The sequence below is a fragment of the Bubalus bubalis genome, chromosome 24 (genome assembly GCF_019923935.1).
Source record: "Bubalus bubalis isolate 160015118507 breed Murrah chromosome 24, NDDB_SH_1, whole genome shotgun sequence".
NCBI classification, from domain to species: Eukaryota; Metazoa; Chordata; class Mammalia; order Artiodactyla; family Bovidae; genus Bubalus; species Bubalus bubalis.
In genome coordinates, this window is record NC_059180.1 from 39,849,888 (window position 1) to 39,866,887 (window position 17,000).

At 51.3% G+C, this 17,000-nt stretch overlaps 1 protein-coding gene and 1 long non-coding RNA gene across 2 annotated transcripts; one reads left to right on the forward strand and one right to left on the reverse strand.

Moving 5' to 3' along the window:
- Positions 1 to 5,819: 5,819 nt before the first annotated feature.
- On the forward strand, positions 5,820 to 7,242 carry LOC123331616. The gene is made up of 2 exons (XR_006548353.1): positions 5,820 to 6,613; positions 6,850 to 7,242. It is a non-coding gene; the product is annotated as an uncharacterized LOC123331616 (long non-coding RNA).
- A 3,286-nt stretch (positions 7,243 to 10,528) lies between these two features.
- On the reverse strand, positions 10,529 to 17,000 carry FLYWCH2 (FLYWCH family member 2). Its single transcript, XM_006059727.3, has 3 exons — positions 16,803 to 17,000; positions 12,045 to 12,473; positions 10,529 to 10,845 (listed from the first exon to the last, which is right to left on the reverse strand). The coding sequence occupies exons 2-3, from the start codon at positions 12,373 to 12,375 to the stop codon at positions 10,742 to 10,744; spliced, it is 435 nt and encodes a 144-aa protein (XP_006059789.1). The 5' UTR covers positions 12,376 to 12,473; positions 16,803 to 17,000; the 3' UTR covers positions 10,529 to 10,741.

The following is a 17,000-nucleotide window of genomic DNA, read 5'->3' on the forward strand; positions in this document are numbered from 1 at the left end:
GAGCTCCATTCTTCAGACAAACTCCGCTTCTCCGGGTCTTCAGTGCGCGGCGGCCGGCGGCCTGGCCAATCGATGCGGGGAGGCGGGGCCAGGGCTCGCGAAAGAGGCGGGGCAAGCCCAGGATTGGGCAGCGGCGTCCGCGGACCGAGAGTCGCTCAGACCTGATACTTGGACTGGGGGTCCTGTGCGGTGACGCTCGGAGAGAGCTGGGGGGCCTTGAGACTCCCGAACCGCCCCAGGATTTGATTCTGTGCTTATTGAGCGGAAGCGATCATTGTAGTGCATCCTTAGGACCGTCACTTTCCTTAGGCTGCGGAAGATTTCTTCTGCACTTCACTGACAGGTTAAAATGACTAACCTCAAAGTTGGGCCAATTTGATTCAAACTAAATAATAATAATAACAGATTATAACTGAGTAAAACAAGAATCCATGATCGATAGTGATGTAAATAAGTAAATGGAGAGATGAGAAATCTCTTACAGTAGGATGCCGACTAATAAACGAAGAAGGAATGAAACAGAAAATCACCATTTGGCGACCATCATTAAGTAATAGGATGGACTTCCCTGATGGCTCAGACGATAAAGCGTCGGCCTACAATGCGGGAGACCCGGGTTCAATCCCTGGGTCGGGAAGATCTCCTGGATAAGGAAATGGCAACCCACTCCAGTGTTCTTGCCTGGAGAATCCCATGGACGGAGGAGCCTGGTAGGCTACAGTCCATGGGGTCGCAAAGAGTCGGACACGACTGAGCAACTTCACGACGACAACATTAAGTAATAACTGATTTGGACAAAAATAAATGGCCTCTAAGACCGGAGGGTGAAAGTTCAACAAGGAACTAGTATTTGCATATTCCCAAAATACATATTTCTCCACAAGATACTAATTAATTCCAAGAGGGGAAATATGAAATTTACAGTAGAGAAACCGTCCTCAAAGTCTCTGGGGTTTCTGGAAGTCCTCATGGGATATTCCAAAGGTTACATGACGTGTAACAGGTTGAATGTTGAAGCACATATGAGATGGTGTAGTGCTCCATTTTGGAGAAGGCAATGGCACCCCACTCCAGTACTCCTGCCTGGAAAATCCCATGGACGGCGGAGCCTGGTAGGCTGCAGTCCATGGGGTCGCTGAGGGTCGGACACGACTGAGCGACTTCACTTTCACGCATTGGAGAAGGAAATGGCAACCCACTCCAGTGTTCTTGCCTGGAGAATCCCAGGGATGGGGGAGCCTGGTGGGCTGCCGTCTATGGGGTCACACAGAGTCGGACATGACTGAAGTGACTTAGCAGTAGCAGTGCTCTATTTACCTACATTAAAGAGATTTATGCCCCCGCCCCCGCCAAAAAATGTAAAACACCATTCTTATAAAATTTGTTTTGGAAAATACAATGATTTTCATAAAAATGTTATGCTAACACATAAAGGTTTTATTGTATCTTTTTTGGTAACAGATTTATTGGATATAATTCACATACCATACAATTCACCCACCAATACAATATTGTAAAGTTTAAAAATAAAATAAAATTAAAAAAAATTTAAAATTAATAAAAAAGCAATAATAAAAAAAAGAAAGAAAAAAAATGTACAATTGAATGGGTTTTAGTATATTTACAGAGACACAGATGTCACCACAATCGGTTTTAGAACAATTTCATCACTTCAAAACAAAAACACCTCAGTCCCCCATCCTCCCACCCTAAGCAACTATTAATCTACTTTCTGTCTCTATAGATAAGCATATTCTGGACATTTCACTTAAATGGAATCATACAACCTTTGGTCTTTAGTGTCTGGCTTCTTTCTCTAAGCATCAGATCAGATCAGTAGCTCAGTAGTGTCCGACTCTTTGCCACCCCATGAATCACAGCACGCCAGGCCTCCCTGTCCATCAGCAACTCCCGGAGTTCACTCAGACTCACATCCATTGAGTCAGTGATGCCATCCAGCCATCTCATCCTCTTTCGTCCCCTTCTCCTCCTGCCCCCAGTCCCTCCCAGCATCAGTCTTTTCCAATGAGTCAACTCTTCGCATGAGGTGGCCAAAGTACTGGAGTTTCAGCTTTAGCATCATTCCTTCCAAAGAAATCCCAGGGCTGATCTCTTTCAGAATGGACTGGTTGGATCTCCTTGCAGTCAACACCACAGTTCAAAAGCATCAATTCTTCGGTGCTCAGCCTTCTTCACAGCCCAACTCTCGCATCCATACATGACCACTGGAAAAACCATAGCCTTGACTAGATGAACCTTTGTTGGCAAAGTAATGTCTCTGCTTTTGAATATGCTATATAGGTTGGTCATCACTTTCCTTCCAAGGAGTAAGCGTCTTTTAATTTCATGGCTGCAGTCACCATCTGTAGTGATTTTGGAGCCCAGAAAAATAAAGTCTGACACTGTTTCCACTGTTTCCCCATCTATTTCCCATGAAGAAGTGGGACCGGATGCCAGCAGATGTTGGCAATTTGATCTCTGGTTTCTCTGCCTTTTCTAAAACCAGCTTGAACATCAGGAAGTTCACGGTTCACATATTGCTGAAGCCTGGCTTGGACAATTTTGAGCACTACTTTACTAGCATGTGAGATGAGTGCAATTGTGCGGTAGTTTGAGCATTCTTTGGCATTGCCTTTCTTTGGGATTGGAATGAAAACTGACCTTTTCCAGTCCTGTGGCCACTGCTGAGTTTTCCAAATGTGCTGGCATATTGAGTGCAGCACTTTCACAGCATCATCTTTCAGGATTTGGAATAGCTCAACTGAAATTCCATCACCTCCACTAGCTTTGTTCGTAGTGATGCTTTCTAAGGCCCACTTGACTTCACATTCCAGGATGTCTGGCTCTAGTTCAGTGATCACACCATCGTGATTATCTGGGTCGTGAAGATCTTTGTTGTTTTCAAAGTCCATCCATGTTGTAGCATGCCAGCAGTACTTCATTCTTTTTATCATCAAATAATATTACACTGTATAGATATACCCCAATTTGTTTACCCATTCATCTGTCAAATAATGTTGGGTTGTTTCCACTTTTGGGCTACTATGAATAGTGCTGCTGTGAACATTCATGTGCAAATTTGTGTGGACAGATGTTTTCAATTATTTTTCCACCTAGGAGTAGACTTGCTGGGTCAATGTTTAACCATTTGAGGAATTGCTAAATTGTTTTCCACAGGGTCTGCTCCATTTTACATTCCTACCAGCAATGTATGAGCATTCCAATTTCTTCACATCCTGGTCAACACTTGTTATTATCTGTCTTTCTGATTAGCATGGCATTTCATTGTCAAGTGAAGTGGCACTTCATTGTGGTTTTGATTTGCATTTCCTTGATGGCCTATTTAACTTATATGCAGAGTACATCATGAGAAACGCTGGGCTGGAAGAAGCACAAGCTGGAATCAAGATTGCCAGGAGAAATATCAATAACCTCAGATATGCAGATGACACCACCCTTATGGCAGAAAGTGAAGAAGAACTAAAGAGCCTCCTGATGAAAGTGAAAGTGGAGAGTGAAAAAGTTGGCTTAAAGCTCAACATTCAGAAAACTAAGATCATGGCATCTGGTCCCATCACTTCATGGGAAATAGATGGGGAAACAGTGTCAGACTTTATTTTTCTGGGCTCCAAAATCTCTGCAGATGGTGACTGCAGCCATGAAATTAAAAGACCCTTACTCCTTGGAAGAAAAGTTACGACCAACCTAGATAGCATATTGAAAAGCAGAGACATTACTTTGCCAACAAAGGTCCGTCTAGTCAAGGCTATGGTTTTTCCAGTGGTCATGTATGGATGCGAGAGTTGGACTGTGAAGAAAGCTGAGTGCCAAAGAATTGATGCTTTTGAACTGTGGTGTTGGAGAAGACTCTTGAGAGTCCCTTGGACTGCAAGGAGATCCAACCAGTCCATTCTAAAGGAGATCAGCCCTGGGTGTTCCTTGGACGGAATGATGCTAAAGCTGAAACTCCAGTATTTGGCCACCTCATGCGAAGAGTTGACTCATTGTAAAAGACTCTGATGCTGGGAGGGATTGGGGGCAGGAGAAGGGGACGACAGAAGATGGGATGGCTGGATGGCATCACCAATTCAATGGACGTGAGTCTGAGTGAACTCTGGGAGTTGGTGATGGACAGGGAGGCCTGGCGTGCTGTGATTCATGGGGTGGCAAACAGTCAGACACAGCAGAGCGACTGACCTGAACTGAACTGATGGCTGATGATGTTGATCCTCTTCTCACGTACTTATTTGCTATTTGCATATTTTCTTTGGAGAAATGTGTATTTAGAGCCTTTACCCATTTCAAAGTTGAGTTGTCATTTTATTATTAAGCCTAAAAATTCTTTATATATCCTAGATATACGTCCATTGTCAGATACATGATTTGCAAAAAGTTTCCCCCATTCTGTGGATTGTCTTTTCATTTTATTGCCCCAGTTAAGACAGGGTCCTCTGAAGCACAGAAGTTCTTAATTTTGATGATGTCCAGTTTATCTTTTTTTTTTTTTTGCTTGTGCTTTTGATGTCACATCTAAGAAATCATTGCCTAGTCCAAGTTCACAAAGATTTACTCCCAAGTATTCTAAAAAGTTTGGTAGTTTACTTCTTACATTTGAGACTTACACCCATTTTGAGTTATCTTTTGTGTATGGGCAAAGTACCGGGCTTCCCAGGTGGCTCAGTGGTGAAGAATCCGCTTGCCAATGCAGGAGACTCAGGTTTGATCCTGAGGTCGGGAAGATTCCCTGGACAAGGAAATGGCAACCCACTCCAGTATTCTTGCCTGGAAAATCCCATGGACAGGGGAGCCTGGCAGACTACAGTCCATGGGATTGCAAAAAGTTGTACATGACTTAATAACTAAGTATGCACAGGCAAAGTAGGGCTGTGATTTCATTTTTTTTTTTTTGCATATGAACATCCTAGTTGTACCATTTGCTGAAAAGACTGTTCTTTTCTCCCTATAATTCTTTTGGCTCCGCTGTTGAAAAACAGTTAACTGTAAATATGAGGATTTATTTCTGGACTCTCAATTCTATTCATGGTCTGTGTCTATCTTGTGCCAGCACCACCCTGACACAATTACTGCTGCTTTGTGGAAAGTTTTGAAATCAGAGAGTGAATTCTCCAACTTCATTCTTTCCCAGGATGGCTTTAGACCCCTTAAGTTCACAGTTGTCATCTTTCTTGTCAGTCTTTTTCGAAAACAGATCTTTATTTTAAACTTTACATCATTGCAAACACACTCCATGGCAATTATTTTCAAGTATTCTTGCTTTTCCCACCTACCTGTATATTATAACGCTCCCCAACATTATAAGCTTATTTACATATGATTGGCTACCTAATTTAGCTATTTTCCTATCGGACACTCATTTCTAAATTTTACTATTGCTGCTGTGACTGCTTCATTCCTAAGTTTCGGGGTACCTGGGTGAAAGTATATGGGAATGCTTTGTACACTTCTTGCAATTTTTCTGCATGAAATTATGTCCAAATAAAACGTCAGACAAAAACAAACAAACAAACAAAAACTATCCCTTTGGCATTTAGTGAGGGGAAAGCATCTTTTTCCGAAGTGCTCCAGCCCCCTGACCAGCTATCTGATGCTCGTCCATGAGTCCGGCCATCGTCCATCGGTCCAGCCCCCACTCACAGCGCACAGTCACTGCCCACTTATTCTCTGACCACTCTGTGCGGTGGGGACCGGGGTTGCTCCGGTGCGGGGAGTTGCGGGGCCTGGGAGTGCTCTCCTGGACACTTGGCGGGTGGCGATCCGAGTGGTCCAGCATCCTTCGAGCTGAAGCCAGCCCTGCCTCTCACCAGCCCCGGGTGCAACGACGCCCCGGCTCCCCTCCCGCACCGCGCCTGCGCTCTCTGCTCGCCGCGACACTTCCCAGCCCTCCGCCCGCCCAACCCGGCTCCGCCTTCGTCCGGCCGGAGCCCCCAGACTTCTGGCCGCGCGTCCTCACGTGGACAGAAAGAAGGCACTGCTCCTCTAGAAAATGCCGCTCGCCTGACAACCCTCTTTCCGCCTCCCTTCTTCGCGCCTAGCCTCGTCCCCTCGCTCCGGGCAGGTGCAGGTCCAGGTCGCGCGGGGCCAGCCTGCCCACAGTCTCCGCAACCTTAGTCGAATCCCCTCCTTCCTGCGTTCTCTTGCCCCCTTTCCCATCCGCGTTCTCCGTCCTGCGCCTCCTTCTCGGGCCTAAAGCTCCGCTGGATCTCCGGCTCGGAGCTCGGGATCCCCGCATCTCCGCCCCTTGCCGGGGCTTCGCGTCCGGTACCCCTGCCTGTCCGTCCGAAGCGCCTCCCGTGCGGAAATCGACAAAAACCGCCGCCCGCGCATACTTGAGCCTAAGTTATCCGCAGGAGGGTGGGGGGGAGAAGCCATAGATCTTAATAAACAGTGGGTCACGTGGTGTCTTGGAAGCGGTACCTGCTGGGGCAAATCAGACACGGAGGAGGAGGGTCTGCGACTTGGGTAGGAGGGTCTGTCGGAGAAGGTCTGGGAGCACGGATCTCGGATAGCCGGCGATCTGCCGGATCGTCACTGAGGAATCCTCCCTGCCCCCAGCAGAAGTCACTTTGGAGCCAGTGCCCCGGCCGCAAAGGGCGTGAGTGGGCGTTCTGGGTCCGCTGGGCCAGACGGCCTCCGGGCGCGCCGCCTCCCGGCCGCCCGGAGCATCAGCCACGTGGGGCGGGGGAGGGGGCATCTCTGGACCGGCCCTCCAGGCTAGCGGTGGCAGCCCCCAGGAGAAAACACGCGGGGGGTGTGCCGGCGAATGAAGCGGGGGGGAGGGGGCCCGTTGTTAATATTTTCTTTTCAATGGTGTTGCCGGGTGTTGGCTAGGATGCCTGAGCGCCGGGTGGAAATGTTGGGAGCGGTGTCCTCCCCCGGAGCCGCTATCTCACCCGAGACTTTTGAGAGGATCGTTACCGACCTGGACACGAACGGGATACGTCCAGCGGGACTGGCTGGAGGAATGATCACCACCCCTCTGGCGGTACGTTGTGGTATGGTACGCTGTAAAATGGACGCTGGAAAGACCTTTGTAATATATTAAGAAAAAATAGGAAATTCCCTGGCTGTCCAGTTGTTAGGACTCGGTGTGTCACTGCCGCTGCCCAGGTTTGACTCTCCGGAGGGAATTAAGATCCCGCAAGTCAGAGGGAATGTCCAAGAAAAAAAAAGGAACGGAATGATCCCAATTTTCTGAATATAAAAATATTTATTACAAACCTATCTCTGCTGCTGCTAAGTCACTTCAGTCGTGTCCGATTCTGTGCGACCCCATAGACGGCAGCCCACTAGGCTCCTCTGTCCCTGGGATTCTCCAGGCAAGAATACTGGAGTGGGTTGCCATTTCCTTCTCCAATGCATGAAAGTGAAAAGTGAAAATGAAGTCGCTCAGTCATCCCCGACTCTTAGCGACACCAAGGACTGCAGCCTACCAGGCTCCTCCGTCCATGGGATTTTCCAGGCAAGAGTACTGCAGTGGGGTGCCATTGCCTTCTAGGTGATGGAATTATTGGAGATATTTGTAATATTTTTTCTTAATCAATATTTTCTTATTTATTTCATGACCATAAATTACATTATTTTTAGCTTGAAAGAAAGACCAATGCAAGTTATTTTTTAAAAGAAAGGGTACCGTCATCCTATGTATTTTTAAAAATTTTATTATTTATTTATTTATTTATGGCTGTGCTGGGTCTTTGTGACTGCGAGCGTTTTTCTCTAGTTGCAGCCGGTGGGGGCTACTTTTCATTGCTTTGCTGGGGCTTCTCCTTTTGGTGGCCTCTCTTGCTCCGGAGCACCGGCTCTAGGGCCCTCTGCCTTCAGTAATTGCAGATCATGGGCGCAATAGTTGTGGTTCCTGAGCTCTAGAGCACAGGCTCAGTAGTTGTGGCCCACGGGCTTAGTTGTTCTGAGGCATGTGGGATCTTCCTGGATCAGGGCTCAAACCCGGGTCTCCTGCATTAGCAGGCAGATTCTTTACCACTGAGCTACCGGCCAGGCAGGCCAATCCTCTCTCCCTCAAACTCAGTTCCCTGAAAGAGACCGCCATCGCTGAGCCCTTTTCAGCCCCCTTCCAGCATCTCCCTTCCCCCTCCCTTTCCTCCCTGGGGCAGGGTGTAGGGAGTTGTGTGTGGGGTGGCTTCCTGACTCTTCTCTCAGCTCCCACTTTGGACGCCCCCACCCCACCTCACATCCGTTCTCCTCCTGGTGTCCAGTGAGTTTTGTAAAACCACACTGACTAGGTTCCCCCTCTGGGAGAATCCTTCCCCACCTTCCATGAACCTGGACCTACCTGTGGCCTCTAGGCCCCTGGGCTCTGGGCCACTAGCCTCTGCCCATCCTGCCTGCCCCGTGGCCTTCCTGTCCTTTTCTCTCTGGGCCCAAGTCTCGCCTCTCCCAAGCATGCCATCCTTACCCTTCAGCTCCCTTCACGGGCCTTCCCCAGGGCCCTGTCATATGCTAAGGAGCTCCTGGCCTTTTCCCTGGCAGCCCTTAGCCCCAGTTTTCATGGACTTGTCGCAGGAAGTTCCGTGCTTCCTGTCTAGCTCTGGGAGCCTGGGCTGTGATCTGTTGACCATTGGGTCCTGTGTATCCTGCTCTGGAAAGACATTAAGATTCTCCAAAGGTGGGACTTCCTGGTGGTCCAGCGGTTAAGAGTCTGCACATCCAATGCAGCCGGCCTGGGTTCGATTCTTGGTCAGGGAACTAGATCCCACGTGCCACAGCTAATGATCCCGCATGGGGCACAGAAGATCCTGTGTGCCCCAACCAAGACCTGCTGCAGCCAAATAAATATGAATTAAAATGAATATAAGACAGAATAAAATATACGATATTGGTCTGGGTGTGTCAAAGAAAGAAGTCAAGGGGGAAGAAAGCAGTAGGAGGGAAAGGGCAGGTGAATCTAGGTGGTGCTCCCTGGATGCTTGCACAACTTCTATGGGAGTTTGCAATGTTTCAAAATTTAAAAAATAAGAAAACCTCCAGATCCAGCATGTGGGCTCCCATCCTGGCTGGGCAGTGGCTTCCTGCCCCGCAGTCCTGACCACCTTTCAGGCAGGGCAACTTGGGCCCCCTGAGGGAGGTACCCCCTTGCTGATCCCCCACGCAGCCTCCAGGGACCAGCGAGTCAACCAGGCCCCCTCACTGGGGCCCCGAGTGCCACTCCAGCCTTGCCTGGCAGTTGCAGAAGGGGTCGATGGTGCCACAGCACAGTTCAAGGGAGTGGATGCCTGCTGGGACCCTGTTCAGGCCAGGACTGCCTGAAGACCAGGCTGAGGGGCAGGGGTCGGCTCCTCTCCCCACTGCCTCTTCTCCAGGCCTGCTCCAACATCGAACGGTCCCCTCCAGCTCCTCAGCACCCTCAGAACCAGCCCACCACGGGGATGACTCAGACCTCAGGAAAGGAGAACCAGGGTGGGGGATGGGAATCTATTTAAATATAGAATCCAGACAAAAGAACTTTCCAAGTTATGGGTACAGAATGTAAATGTTACAGACAACCTCGCTGTAAAAATAACAGCAGAATGGAGAGTTGGGCAAGGAAGATGCCACATAACTCACTTTTCCCAAGAGGGAGTCAACAGATAACAGATTAAATTTGGAAAATGTTGCTTGAAAACAGAAGTCCTCTAAACTCTGCCTTAAAAAAAAAAAATCCATTTCGTTTTGCTCAAAGGCAGTTTCCAAATGACAGGAGCACGTGGGCTGAAGCATCTTGAAGGTGTCAGTCGCTCAGTCGTGACTCTGTGACCCCATGGACTGTCGCCTGCCAGGCTCCTCTGTCCATGGAATTCTCCAGGCAAGAACACTGGAGTGGGTTGGCATTTCCTTCTCCAGGCTGACACCTTTTCTCAAGGAACCCTGACTTCTGGTTGAAGGAGGGCAACAGCAGGGCAGCACCCCAGGGACCTGGAGGCGGGGTGCTCAGGCTCCCAAGAATCTACCTCAGCCCCCACACCACCCAGAGGGAACACAACGGGGCACCATACCCTTCTGTTGGGGTGCCCCCTCAGACTGCAGGCCCACCTCCTCAGCAGAACCTGGGGCTGCCATGAACGTTAGAGTCCCTGTGCAGGGGGGCTGTCAGTCCTGTGCGGCTCCCTGGAGGAGGTGGCCTTTCTGAGGGTCCAGGAGGAAGGAGCGGGCTGAGGCCTCCTGCGGACTAGCTCTGGAGGGAGAGCCAGGGACAGGCAGGATCCACTTCCCAGGGGTTCTGGGCTGGAGACCAAAGGCAGCAGAAAGAGGAGGCCTCCGAGTCTCCACCTCATCTCTGGGTCAGAGGCTGGATGTCCACGCTGAGGAGGCCCAGGAGGAGTATGAGGCCCTGGGGGATGGAGGCCCCTGCAGAGACCTCCGCGGTCTGAGAGATGGTCCAGGCCAGGAAGGGTGAGGTAAGTGCTAGAGGGGAGGCCCCGGGGTGGGGGTGGAGGGGAGGGGGACGGGGGGTGGTGGCGGTTGGAGCTGGGGTCTCAAAGGATCCAGAGTCATGGAATTTTAAAAGCCTATCTATGATGGGACCTAGTGTACAGCTTCTTTTATTCTCTTAAAAAATTTTTTTTTCTGCTACAAAAGTAAATTATGCTTGATTGGGAGGGAAAAAATTACAGTGCTGAAAGTGAAAACCAGTCAGGAGCTGAGCCCCAGGAGAAGCCCAGTGGAACGTGTAGAAGGCGCAGCCAAGTTCACTGACCGGGGCAGGACGCACCCTCAGTTGTCAGGGCTATGGAGCCGCCCTGGGCTCGACGAGGGCCGAGGTGGACTCCTCCCCGTCCACCAAGGGGCTGGGGGCAGAAGGCCCTGCTAAGCTCCCATCTTCTTCTCCATCTGGAAGAGAAGGGGATGGGTCAGGCTGTTGTCAAAGGAACAGGGGTTGGAGGGGTAGGGGGGCAAACCTGGGGGTCCCGGCTGCCAGGGGAGGGGTGCGGAGCTGTTGGCTGACTTAGAGAAGTAACTGCTGACTCCAGACATGCTCGCAAAGGCCACTGGCCCGGGGACACAGAGGTTGTTTCCAGAAAACTTCAGGCCAATTCTGGGCTGAGCACCAGGAAGCCGCTGCTACCCCTACTGCCTGGCCAGGGGACAGGCCAGGAGGCGGGAAGCGCTGTGGACAGGTCTGCAGGTAAAGGTGGAGGGGCAGGCCGAGGGTGCCCATGAGCGCCTGCCCAGGGGCGCCTGGGAACCTGCGTGTAGCCCCTGTTCCACGCCCCATCCCTGCGTCCAAGGAAGGTGGGTTTATCCTAATTCTCACAAAGGCGCCCTATGGGTTGAGGCCTACATGGCTCCAGAACCCAGGGTGATCTGAGAAGTGAGCAGAGGTCTCAGCTGGTGTGGAGGGAGCCCGGGGGATGGCCTGTCCCACCCAGCCCAGCTGGAGAGACGGGCTCTAAGCCAGATGCGCCCCCATCCTTTGCAGGGACCAACTGATGGCCTCAGGGCGGTGACTTTGCTCCTCTGAGCCCTGCTTCCCCACTGGTCACCAGGAAGGACCCTCTCCTCCCAGAGAGGCAGGTGGACACGAGGAGGCACTTGGAATGAAACAGGCCAGAGGAAGGGCTCAAGGGTGAGCCGGGCCCCCTGCAGAGGGGCCTCCGGGCTCCAGGTTCCCTGACTCCCTGAGGATGGCTCTGTCTAGCAGGCGATGGAGCCTGAGGGGTCCCTTAGGTTCCCTGAGAACTCTAGGCTGGTGGCTGGGGATGCCCCCATCTCACGAAAAAGACACATGAATATGTAAATGCAGAAATAGGGGAGAAATAGGCCTAAGAACACAGACACACAAGGACCCACACAAAGTTACCCTTCTGGGCAAATACACACGTAAACAGACAGAACCTTAGACACACACATACATGCACATGTGCATGGAGGTCTACAGACACGCGGAGATTCACACCGAGACGTATTTAGACAGACACAAATGTCCACAGCACATGCACCCTCTCCAGGCCAGCCAAGCCTGGCGGTCCCCCTGATGTCAGCCCTCAGAAGGCCCTGCTCCTGTCCTGCGTGCTGGGCCCAGGCCTCACCTGTGTCCAGCTTGCTGCGTTTCTGTTCAGGCTCCTGGGGGGCGGCCTCGATGGCCCGCTGAGCCTCAGGATGGATCTTCAGGAGGGCTTTGGCGAGGGTGGCAGGGCCAGGCACCCCCAGGGACATGATGCAGTGCACGCCTTTGCGCTTGGCCCCTTCCACTTTGGCACTGTCCTTGGAGGCTGTCAGCAGGACCAGTTTGGAGAACTTCCTGGGTTTCTTGGGGGCTGCGGGGACAACATCTGTGCCCGGCTGAGGGGGCTCAGGGGAGGGCTCCTGGCCGGCCTTCACACTCTCGCCCTCCTGCTCACTGGGCTCGGGCAGGGGCATTCTGGGACAGGCAGCCGGGCCCCCAGGCCACGCTCAGGTCTCAGTAGGATTTGTCCTCCACCTCCCTGCAAGGAACCTGGCAGTCCAGGGGCTCTGTCCTAAGGGAGGAGGCAAAATCCCATCAGCGGGGACATCCCTGGCAGTCCAGTGGTTAAGACCCTGCGCTTCTAATGCAGGGGGCGTAGGTTCGATCCCTGGTTGGGAAACTAAGGGATCCCATGGGGCAAAAAAAAATCCCATCAGTGGAGGGGCTCTTGGGCCAGGGTTCAGGAGGAATCTGGGCTGGAGGTCAGGGCAGGGGGGCTTCCCTGTGCCCCCCACACCTGCCCCCACCTTGGAGAAGGACCTGAATGGAGCTGGAGAAACCGGGCCGGCATGTCTGCTGTCTTGGCAGCCTTGGGACCATCACCTCCCCCAGCCAAACCTCACTCCCCATTTGTTAAATGTGCCAGAAACAGGGCTCTGCAGGGGCTGCTGGGGTGACCAAGGTACTGACAGCTGAGTTACTAGGAATCCAGGCCCACAGGTGCTGAGCTCGGGGTGGAGTGCTTCCACGGGTTTGTCCCATTTCACCTGCACTCCACGTTGTGGAAGTTGATCATTCTCATCGACCCAGGTTACAGATGAGAACACGGAGGCACACGGCCAGGGAGCAGAGCTGCGGGTCCAGTCGAGTGGGTCCAGGGCCCGCCCCTCACTACACCCGGGCTACCTGCTCCAGGATAACGGGAGCCTGGCTTCCTGAGCAATGGGCGTCGGGGAAAAGCACTTGGGGGATGTGAGCTCAGGTCACTGACCCTCCCAGAAGGCCCGCTGCCCTTCACCCCGACACTCTGTCTGTGTCACCAGGAGCGGGGGCTGGGCCCCCAGGGCACTCTGCAGGCCCCAGAGGGGAGCCTGGCCCTGGAAGGCGGGACTCTGGACTCACAAATAGGTCCAGTCCCCATCCCAGGCCAGAGGCCCAGGCCCCCCAGGGCTAGGGGATGCCAGAGCCCCACGAGGGCAGCGACTTCTGTCTGAGCTGGTGCTGGCACTGCCCCAGCTGAATGGGGACAGGGCTGTGGAGGTGTCCAGAGGAGCTGTGGTCACTGAGGGCTCCCTGGCTGCTGGTCTGGAGAAGCAGAAAGGATGGCTGACAGGGGCAGGGCTGGCCTGGAGACCCGGGCCCTGGGGAATCGGTGTCGGGGTGTCTGTTGGGGGTGAATGGGTAGTGGGCAAATGGTGAGGGTCTTTCTCAGTTTAGCCCAGAAACAAGGCTGTCACCTTGGCAGACATCTCATATACCTTGTCCAGGGCCCAGGGGGCAGCGAAGCCCATACTCTTACCTGCCCCCCGGATCTGCTTCTCCGACCTGGCTTTGACCTGTTTCTTTGATTTTGCAATCCATATGGTTGCAAAGAGTCGGACACAACTGAGCAACTGAACAACAAACTCACATGGCTTGAAGGGTCCATGGCCCACACTTCATAGTCTTTCAAGACCCCATCACCCATGACAGGACCCTGAAGTGCAAGATCAATGTGTGTTTGGGGTGTCTTGCCCCCCACAAGTTCCCCTGACAATTAGACACGAGAGCAGAAAGCTCCCATTGTGATAGGGAGGACACCTCCGGGGGGGTGTCCTCAGGTCTATGCTGCCTGGTAGCAAGTCCCTTCTGACCACTGGCACCCCTAAGATTGATGTCTCATTATCTCTCCTGTCCTTGGTCCAGCTTCTGGATGAGCCAACCCCTGCTCCTCCCATGTGGTCCTTCCCAGCTCTGCCCACCCTGCCCCACAGGGTGGGCAACATGGTAGTATCGGGGGCCTGGGGGGACACAGGGTCCAGCAGAAAAGATGCTGCCAGTGCCTCCCCTGGCAGGGCCACTCTGGGCAGGAAAGGGTTATGGTGGGAAGCCCTGCCCACAGGCCCCTGATTGGCCCTGGGGCACATCCCTGGCCTAGCCCAAACCTTTGTGGTCCAGGGATGAAACTCCAGGTGGTTGGACCCCTTCCTCATACCATATCCAAAAAATTAACTCTAAATGATCACGGGCTTAAACATGAGAGCTAGTGATAAAACTCTTAAAAAAAGAGTTGGATTAGGCAAAGAACTAAAAGTACAGACAACCAAAGAAGAAATACGTAAATTCGATATCATCAAGATTTAAAACTTTTGTGAGTCATAGAGACTCACAATCAAGAAAGTTAAAAGGCAATCCATAGAATAGGAGAACATTTTTGCAGATCATGTATCTGATAAAGGGCTTCCCTGGTGGTTCAGTGGTGAGGAACACACCTGCCAAAGCAGGAGACCCGGGTTTGATCCCTGGGTCGGGAAGATTCCCTGGAGAAGGGAACAGCAACCCACTCCAGTATTCTTGCCTGGGATTTCCCGTAGACAGAGGAGTCTGGCATATAGTCCATGGGGCCGCAAAAGGGTAGGACAAAACTTAGTGACTAAAACAACAACATATCTGATGAAGGACCTGCATCTGGAATTTATAAAGAACACTTACAACTCAGTAATAAGAAGACAAATAACTCAATTTAAAAATGGGCAAAGAATCTGAAAAGGCCTTTCTCCAAAGAAAATATACAAGTGGCCAGTAAGCACATGAGATGTTCAACATCATTAGTCATGAGGGAAACGTGGATCATGATATCCTATTTCACACTATTAGGATGGATCTAATAAAACAAAGCAAAAAACAGATCATAACAAGTGATGGTGAGGTTGAGAAGAAAATAGAGCCTTGATACACTGCTGGTGGAGCTGTATATAGGCGCAGCCAGTTTGGAAAACAATCTGGCGATTTCTCAAAAGGTTAAACAAAATTACCATATATCCCAGCAACTCCACTCCTAGTTGTTTCTCCAAGAGAAATGGAAACTGATGTCCACATAAAAACTTGTACATAGAATGCTTGCAGCAGCATTATTCATAGACACCAAAAAGTGAAACAGCCCAAATATCCATCAACAGGTAAATGAATAAACAGAATGTGATGTGTCCACACAATGGAATATTATTTGATAATTTGACAAATTCATGCCACACATGAATAAGCCTTGGAAAGATTAGCTGAGTGAAAAAAAGGCCTGTCATCAAAGATCGCAAATTATACATTCCATTTCTATAAAATGATCTGAAGTCTCTAGAAAATTGATACAGTAGAAAAATCCATAGGGACAGAAGGTAAATTTGTGGTTTTCTAGGGTTAGGGGTGGGAGGGATGGGGGCCAGAAGAGTGAATACTAGTATGGGGGTTTCTGGGATGATGAAAAATTTCCAAAACTGATGGTGGTGAAGGCTGCAGAACTTGGTGAATTTACTAAAAGCCATGGAATTGCACATTGTGAATGAGTTCACGGTATGTAAACTATCTCAATAAAACTCATGTATTAAGAAAAGGGAAATTAAGTCTATGACCAGTGGTTTCCCAACTTCACTATACCTAAGAATCTTCTAGAATTCTTGTTTAAAATGCCCAATCCTGGACTCCTTCAAGCCCAGACTTCTTTCTTAGTGTGTCTGAAGACAGCCCTGAGAATCTACTTTTTTTTTTTTTTAACCAGTATTCTATTTGATTCTGATACTTTGTGAAACATGGCTGATGCCATGGATTCTCAGCTTAGGAAGTTTCTAATCTCTTCCCTCGTCCATAGTTGAACTGTTCTTCAACCACTCCATAATCATTGTCCCATGTGCTTCTTGGAGGGCTGTGATGGGGCTGCTGGTGAGGTGATGGGTTCACTTAGGCATCAGGTACACATCCTCACAGGGAGATTTTCAAAGCAGCAGTAAGATCTAAAATGGTTCAAGAATTGCTACTTTATAGTGTACAGGGAATGGTTTCCCCAAAGTGGGGATTTCATGTAATGACATCTCTTTTCCCCTAATCACCATGGCTTAGAATCACCAAAGGTAGTCTTAGAGTTAGCTTTACTCCTTCTTACCCGCTGTATTCTGCCCCTAGACCTGTCTATGCTGCGGAGCTGCGCCCCGCTCCCCAGCTCTCTCCTCTCGCGTCATGATCGCCCCTCCTGACCAAGCCCCCTGAGTGCCTCCCCTGTCCCAACATCTCAGACCACCAACCGCCAGCCCTGTGAGCATCGCTAGAGCCACAAGGATGGGACGGGACAGGGGCTGGGTGAAGGGCGGGGGCGGTACTGGGTGGGGCGGACGCGCTCAAGGATAGACAACCCAGAGTGGGGTTCCCTGATTTGGGGTGTGAGGGCTCAGTCCTGGGGTCGGGGTGGTTGGGGGCAAGGAGGAACGAGGAGAAAGGAGCTTGAATCGCGGATGAAGGACAAGGAGGTGGCCTGAGCGCCGGGAGGCAGAGGTGGAGTACCCCTCCCTCCCCAGCATCAGTAGCCCTTGGGGACCCCCAGGACAGCCCGGCAGGGACCTGAGACCCTCCCCGATCCGCTGGGGCCCGTCCTCACCGGGCACCGGCCGGGCGGCGACGGCAGAGGGGCCCTCTCTCTCCGGAGGCCGAGCAGCGGCAGGTCCCTCGGCCTCGGTGTCTGGGGGCCCCCGCCTAGGTTCGGGCAGTCACCTCAGGCTGGGGTCAAGGAACGAGCATGCGCAGCAGGGCTTGTGAGGTGCCAGTTCCTTGGGCCAAAGTGGTTTCTCCGGGTCTT